The 8548-nt window shown below is 37.6% G+C and overlaps 1 protein-coding gene across 2 annotated transcripts in view; it reads left to right on the forward strand.

The window, feature by feature from the left end:
• The window catches only part of CEP135 (centrosomal protein 135kDa), a 106745-nt gene extending 98197 nt beyond the window's left edge, over positions 1-8548 (forward strand). For both annotated transcript variants that reach the window (XM_011992508.1, XM_011992507.1), the window contains 2 exons: positions 514-627; positions 7460-8548. In XM_011992508.1, coding sequence (XP_011847898.1) covers positions 514-616 — 103 coding nt within the window. In that variant the 3' untranslated portion in view covers positions 617-627; positions 7460-8548. The remainder of the gene's footprint in view (positions 1-513; positions 628-7459) is intronic.

The raw sequence follows: 8548 nt of genomic DNA on the forward strand, positions 1-8548 counted from the left end.
TATTTACATATATGTATTATATATTATATATTATCTTATATATTATATGTAATTAGTATATTAGTGTTGTAGTATATGGTATAGTATATAGTATAAGTATATTAGTATATATATAATTAGTGTAACTAGTATATTAGCATTACTATCAAATTTAAATCCTATGTCTTTGTATGATTTTTAAGTAGTGGATAAAAGATTTCAATTTAAAGAATATGTACTATAAGAGATTGTTCAAAGCAATTATGTTATAACCATGTCAGAATAGCAGGCTGTCATTAAAATAATACCTTAGAAGCAAAATGCTCCTCACTGTACATATAATATTTAATTTTTTAATTGAAATCTTTTATCCACTACTTAAAAATTTTACAAAAACATAGGATTTAAATTTAATAGTAATACTAATTAAATAATTTATTACAAATTTGCTAATAACTATTATATTTGTATACTACTATTTTATTTTTCCTTGTGCTTGCATTTATCTCTCTCTTGTTTGATCTTTACTAATAGAGAACGAGCAATCCAAGAGATGCGTCGACATGGTCTTCCTACACCACCCCTTAGTTCCACTCTGAGGTCTCCTTCACATTCTCCTGAACATATAAATGCGTAATTATCAGAAAGGTATGTATGTAACACCAAGGACAGGCAAAACTAATCTGCGGTTGTAAAAATTCAGAAAGTTGTTTTCTTCATCGGGAGAGGGGAGATTGCCTGGAAAGGCGTCCAGGAGAACTTCCTGGAGTAATGGAAAAGTTCTGTATCTTGGTCATAGTAGTTATGTGGGGATATACAATTGTAAAAATTCATAAAACTGACCATTTACAGTGTGTGCTTTTTTTTTTTTTTTTTTGAAGAGATGGGGTCTCGGCCAGACACAGTGGCCCACACCTGTTATCCCAGCACTTTGGGGAGGCTGAGGCTGGAGGATCACCTGAGGCTAGGAGTTTGAGACAAGCCTGGGTAACATAGTGAGATCCCCATCTCTACAAAAAATACGAAACTTAGCCAGGCATGGTGACACACGCCTGTAGTCCCAGCTACCAGCTGCTAGGGGGTGGGGGAGGATACTGAGGCAGGAGGATGGCTTGAGCTCAGAAGGCTGAGGCTGCAGTGAACTATGATTGCACCATTACAGTCCAGTCTGCATGACAAAGCAAGCTGCTATCTCCAAAGAAAAAAAAAAAAAAAAAAAGACAGGGTTCTCACTATCTTGCCTGGGCTGGCCTCAAACTCCCAGGCTCAAGCAGTCCTCGCACCTCAGCCTCTTGAGTAGCTGGGACTACAGGCTGGCCCATGCATTTTATCGTATGTAAATTATACCCGAATTTAAAAAGAGAAGACATCTACAGCATAACGTTAAATGACAATATGAGCTATCACAGGGTATTCTTTGATGAAGGGCTAAATTCAAGCTACAAATAATAGGTAGTAAAAATGTAGACAAAGCATAGAAACAGGAGTACACATGGCACAGTAGTCCCAACCTGGCAGGAAGGGCAGGCTGTGGGGCAATAATGAGGGAGAAAGGTTTGGAACTTAGAGTGGAATATATAGAGTATTATATTGAATGTGAAGCTAAATTAGAGATTATAGACTTTATTTTGTAAGTCAAGGGAAACCATGAAGGTCAGTCCTTCTAGGATGGGTACAAGGGAAGGGTCAAGATGAAAGAGCTGTTTCTGGTAGATTAATTTCACACCTGTCTTTCAACCATATTGGAAAGGATAGGAACTAGAGGTAGAGAGTCCAGTAAGTGGTATGAAATGAGCAGTATAATAGTTCAGGATTAGTATCATAATATTGAAAACTAGGACTGAATTTTTAAAGTAAACTATGATATATATACAGAAAGGTACTGTATCATAGATACATAGTTCAATGAAGTTTTTCAATGAACAAATTGAACACATCCAGGTAACCTGCATGAAAATCGAAAAAACAACAGGCCAGGCGTGGTGGCTCACACCTCTGTAATCCCAGCACTTTGGGAGGCTGAGGTGGGTGGATCACTTGAGGTCAGGAGTTCAAGACCAGCCTGGCCAACATGGTGAAACCCTGTCTCTACTAAAAATAGAAAAATTAGCTGGGCATGGTGGCGCACGCCTGTAGTCCCAGCTACTCGGGATGCTGAGGCAGGAAAATTGCTTGAACCCAGGAGGCAGAGGTGGCAGTGAGCCCAGATCGCGCCACTGCACTCCAGTTTGGATGACAAAGTGAGACTCCATTCAAAAAAATAAAATAAAATATAAAGCCTGGCACAGGAGACTGAGGTCGGAGGACTACTTGAGCCCAGTTCAAATCCAGCCTGGACAACAAAGAAAAACCCCATCTCAAAAAAAACAAAATAAAACAAAACAAACTAACCTCTCTTGGGTGTCAGTCATAAGCCCTGGTCTAAAAGTAACTGTCCTGACTGTTAAAAGTGTAGATTTCTCTTTGCTTACTTTTAGACATTTTGTAAATGAAATCATGTTCCTGGCTTCTTTTTCTCAGCAGTACGTATTGTTTTTTGTGTGTACTTGTAGATTGTTCAGTCTTGTTGCTGTGTATGGAATGCCATTATGGAAACTTACTACAATTCAATTACTCCTCCTTCTCTTGATAATCATTTGGTAGTTTCCAGTTTGGGCTATTACAAATAGTGCTATGGTTATACTTAGAAGTGAAATTGATGGATCATTGGATATATGTATGTTCAAGCTCTAGTAGATATGGCAAAACTGTTTTCCAGAGTAGTTGTAAAGTGCTGGGACGCATTTGACTGAGGAAGGATCAAAGGGATGTGCTGATTCACTGGAGATGGGAATGAATGGGAAAGAAACGTGAGTCAGACCCAGGCTTTGACAGGTAGTGACTGTGAAAATGCATACTCATTGACAGAAATAGTTATCCCAGTCTTGTTTAAATTGATACGTTTCTTTGCCTCTTTTGATAGAAATATATAGAAGATAATTAAACATTTCCTCTGACTCAGAATCCTCATTGTGAACATTAGTTATGTGCTGTTCTTTAACATACTGATGCCCTCATGTTTGTAGAGCCTAGGTTTAAATGATTCCTGATTGCTCTGCTTTTGCTTTTGTGTTTGATTAAGGCATTTATTTTTCTCTTTCACCTTGAGGACCACTTCTCAGTGTTCACTGTAGTCACTGTGTCCTTCTTGAATTGCTGTGTTATTTTCATGTGATCCAGTGTTGGTTCACCTTCTTGTTACAAAGCCTTGTAAGAGTGTGACACAGACATTTTCTCATGTTTGATTCATAGCTGCAGTTTAGATCAGGGGTTGGTTGGTAAACTAGGATCTGCAAGCCAAATCCATACCACTGCCTATTTGTGTAAATTAAGCTTTATTGGAGCACAACCATACCCATTTGTTAACAGATTGTCTAAGACTGCTTTACTGCAGTGGCTGAGTTGAGTACTTTTGACAGACCCTGTGGCCCACAAATCTAAAATATTTACTTCTGTCTCTTCACATCATGTAGCTCTGGAAAAACTCAACTGTAGACCTGTAAGAAAATAAGAGTGAAAGGCAAATAATTCCTTGGTTTTTGAAAATAAGCTTGACTTTGTAGAGTCCCTGAAAGAGTATTGGGGACTCTCAGGGATCCCCAGACTGCACTTTAAGAACTACTGATGTGGAACGTAGATTCCTGCAATTCCTAAAACTGTGATGAATTAGACATTGCATTTTTGTTTTGTTTTGTTTTTTGAGCCAGGGTCTCATTCTGCCACTGGAAGGATGTGGCATGATCATAGCTCACTGAAACCTCAAACTTCTGGGCTCAAGTAATCCTCCTGCCTCAGCCTCGGGAGTGGCTGGGACTAGAGGCACCACACCCATCACCACTATCTAATTCTAAGATTTTTTTATCTCCCCAAACAGAAATTCTGTACCCATTAAACAATCACTCTCCAATCCCCAGACCTCACCTTCCCAGCTCCTAGTAACTTCAAATCTACTTTTCTGGTCTCTATGAATTTGCCTATTTTACATTTTCATATAAGTGAAATCATACATTTGTTCTTTTGTGTCTGGCTTATTTCACTTAGAATAATATTTTCCAGGTTCATCCAGATGTAGGATATACCACATTTTAAAAATCCTTTCATCAGTTAAAGACACCTGGGTTGTTTCTACCATATGGTTATTGTGAATAATGCTACTGTGAGCATTGGTGTATAAGTATCTGTTTTAGTCCTTGTTTTCAAATCTTTTGGTATATACCTAAGACTAGAATTGCTGGGTCATGTGGCAATTCCGTTAAACTTTCTGAGGGACTGCCAAACTGTTTTCCACATGCTGCACCATTTTATATTTCCACCAACAATGCATGAGGGTTCCTGTTCTCCACATCGTCACCAACACTTGTTATTTTCCATTTTTTTAAATTTCAATGATTCTAGTACATGCGGATTAGAAAACTTCTATAACCATTAACAAACTCGTAATTTATAACTTTGTAATAATTTGCAATTAATTTTTGAGGTATGTTGAGATTGTTATTTACTAATCCATTTCCACTCATATTTTCTAAATATTGTCACCAAAACTAATTTTAAGGGATTTCCCCAAGCACTCAAAAATGAATTGCTCAAGGAAAAAAAAAATGAATTGCTCAACTATAAAATGACATCTCAGATTAGTGTCTCTTAATACTTAAAATATATAATCCAACTTTTATTCTTTCTTTTTTGACTATCATATCTAATGCATGCTATTTGAGTAGGAAAAACCAACAAAACTGTTTTTCCGATTCTCGTACACCACTCAGCACACCACTTCAGGCACCGTATTCTCCAGCAGACACCAACTGATCTCAGTTTCAACATTTAACTCAATTCTGACATTATCTGCCTGGAGATAGTGTCAGATCCCACAGATTAAGAGCTCAGTCCCACAAATCCCTTCCCCTTGACTTCAGATGCCAATCGCAAGTCCCAGGTTGTGATCTGTGCTTCTGACTGATGAAGTTTCCACAACCCCCTCATCACATTCTATTAATTTGCTAGAGCAGCTCACAGAACTCAGGTAAACATTTACATTTACCTGCTCATTGAAAAGGCTATTACAAAATTAACAGGCAAATGGAAGGGATGCATAGGGCAAATTATTAGGAAACCAGCTCAAAGCTTCTGTGCCTTCTCATGGCGCACCACCCTCTAAGCATCACCAAGTGTTCAGCTATCTGAAAGATTCCTGAACCCAGTTTTTGGAGGTTTTATGCAGGTATCACTAAGTAGGCATGATCGATTAAATCATTAGCCATTGGTGATAAACTCAACCTTCAGCCCTTCTCCTCTTTTTGGAGGTTGAGGTGTGGGGTCAGTGGCCCAATTCTCTAATCATGCTTTGGACTTTGTGGTGATCAGCTCCTGTCCTGAAGCTGTCTAGGGGCCCCTAGCCACCAGTCATCTCATTTGCTTGCAAAAGACACAGTTATCACTGTGGAGATTACAAGGAGCTGTGGACCAAGAACCAGGGGCAGAGACCCAATATATACAGTCACGCATTGCTTAACAACAAGGGATATGTTCTGAGAAATTTGTTTTAGGTGTTTTCATTGCGCAAATGTCATAGAATGTATGTACTTACACAAACCTAGACGGTATATAGCCAACTGCATACCCAGGCTGTATCGTATAGCCTCTTGCTCCTAGGCGATAAATCTGTACAGCATGTTACTGTACTGAATACTGTAGGCAGTTGTAACACGGTGGTATTTGTGCATCTAAACATAGAAAACGTACAGTAAAAATACAGTTTAAAAGATAACCAATGGTACACCTATATGGGGACTTACCACAGATGGAGCTTGCAGGACTGGAAGTTGCTCTGGGTCAGTCAGTGAGTGAGTGGTGAGTGAATGTGAAGGCCTAGGACGTTCCTGTTCACTGCTATAGACTTATAAACACTGTATACTTAGCTATACTAAATTTATTGTTTTAATTTTCTCCAATAATAAATTAAACTTGGCTTAGTATAACTTTTTTCCTTTATAAACTTTTTAATTTTTTTTTACTTTTTGACCCTTTTATAGTGACACTTAGCTTAAAACACAAACAGATTTCATAGCTGTACAGAAATTTTTTTTCTTTATATTCTTATTATATAAGCTTTTTTTCTATTTATGAAATTAATCTTTTGTTTTACTTTTTAAAGTTTTTTGCTAAAACAATGACACAAACACACACATTATCTTAGGCCCACAAAGAGTCAGGATCATCAATATCACTGTCTCCTTCCTCTACATGGTGCCCCACTGAAAGGTATTCAAGGGACATAATGTTTACGGAGCTGTCCTCCCCTGTGATAACAGTGGCTTCTTCTGGAATACTTCCTGAAGGACCTGCCTGAGGCTGTTTTATAGTTCACTTTTATTTTTTAATGAGTAAGAGTACACTCTAAAATAATGATTAAAAGCATAGCATACTAAATACTAAGCAATAGGAAATTTTTGGTTCTGTTATAATCTTTTGGGACCACAGTCTTTTATGCAGTCTGTCATTGACCAGAATATCATTATGGAACATATGACCATATTTCTGTGTGTTTTTTTTTGTTTGTTTTAAGGGACAAGGTCTCGCGGTCTCGCTCTGTTGCCCAGACTGGAGTGGTGCAGTGTGCCATCAGAGCTCACTGTAGCCTTGAACTCCTGGGCTCAAGCAGTTTCCCACCTTGGCCTCCTGAGTAGCTGGGACTACAGGTGTGTGCCACCACACCCAGCTAATTTTTGTATTTTTTTAAATAGATATTGGGTCTCACTATGTTGTCCAGACTGGTCCTGAACTCTTGGGTTCAAGCGATCCTCCTGCCTCAGCCTCCCAAAGTGCTGGGATTACAGGCATGAGCCACTGCACCCAGTTTGTATTTCTTATTATAATGCAGTATCACACAGATTCATGGAGGAAACATAAAATACAGAGACATATAAATAAAGAAACAAAAATCACTTTTTTAAACAAAAGTATAAGCCAGGCAGAGTAGCTCACACCTGTAATCCCAGCATTTTGGTAGGCCAAAGTGAGAGGATCACTTGAGCTCAGGAGTTTGAGACTAGCCTAAACAACATAGTAAGACCTTGTCTCTACTAAATACCAAAAAAAGAAGCCAGGTATAGTGATGTGTACCTGTTGTTCCCGCTACTCTGGAGGCTGAGGCAGAAGATCAAGACTGCAGTGAGCTATGATCATGCCACTGCACTCCAGCCTGGGTAACACAGCAAGAACCTGTCTCTAAATAAATAAATAAATAAGTGAATAAAGTACAATGAAAAAAACAGTACTTGAATTTTAAGAAGTAGAACAGTACTTCTTAAATGTAACTGGTCACAGAGTTTTATTAGATTCTATAATTTCATTTAAAACATTACTGAATTTCAGTTTTTTATGAATATGTTGAATAACTTCATCATTTTTCTCTTAACCCGCTTTTCAATTTCCCGCCTTTCAGAATAATGGTTTTCAATGAGTTCCTATGTGGATTTTTAGAAGAACAGAACAGTAATGAAATATTTGAAGTACTTGTTGCTGAAAATCATGAACATGGACACAAATTCTACCTCTGTCAACTTTTATTTAAATCAGTGAATATGTTAAAAAGTTTGGTTTAAAAGAACTATATCTGTATGTATATTTTCATATATATGACAGAACATGTATTAATAGTGCCTAATGTTATATCTATGTTTTTTTATTCATGAATTAAATTACTAAAAGTATGCTTATACTGTGAATTAATATAATGTATTCACATTATTCTTTAATAATCTGTTTCTTAATAACCCATGATATATGTATGTAAATATTCTTACAGTACTTGTTTTTAGTTTTCATGCCTATGTTTAGCCCATATCTTAGTGTATTCACAAAGAATGATCAACTTTGATGCTATGCTGTCATGCTTAACTTTTTCTTAAAATTATTTCATAGATATACTGTCTGTTGTCAAGGGGAATATATTCAGGTCTGGTCTTCTTATGATAGCAGAGATCTTGGTAAAATAATGATTACCATATATAATGTGTTATTGCCATCTAGAAGAACTATGATGAGAAAGAAACATTTATATATTATGTAAAATATTATTTTAACTATCATCACATGGACTCTCTGTGTAACACAGATTCTATCAAAAGCAAACTAAAAGCTATATGCAGAATTTTGTATAAAACAATAGAACGGAAATTTGGGGCATTTTTCTAGGAAATAAAATTCCTCAGTGTATTAATCTAAGGTTTCAAAGTATAAAAGTATATGGGTAGGCCGGGTGCGGTGGCTCACACCTGTAATCCCAGCACTTTGGGAGGCCAAGGCGGGTAGATTACCTGAGGTCAGGAGTTTGAGACCAGCCTGGGCAACATGGTGAAACTCGTCTCTACTAAAAATACAAAAATTAGCCAGGCTTTATGGCGGGCACCTGTAATCCCAGCTTCTTGGGAGACTGAGGCAGGAGAATTGCTTGAACCCGGGAGGTGGAGGTTGCAGTGAGCCAAGATTGCACCATTGCACTCCAGCCTGGGTGACAGAGTAAGACTCTGTC

The sequence above is a fragment of the Mandrillus leucophaeus genome, unplaced genomic scaffold (genome assembly GCF_000951045.1).
Source record: "Mandrillus leucophaeus isolate KB7577 unplaced genomic scaffold, Mleu.le_1.0 Scaffold412, whole genome shotgun sequence".
Classification (NCBI taxonomy): domain Eukaryota; kingdom Metazoa; phylum Chordata; class Mammalia; order Primates; family Cercopithecidae; genus Mandrillus; species Mandrillus leucophaeus.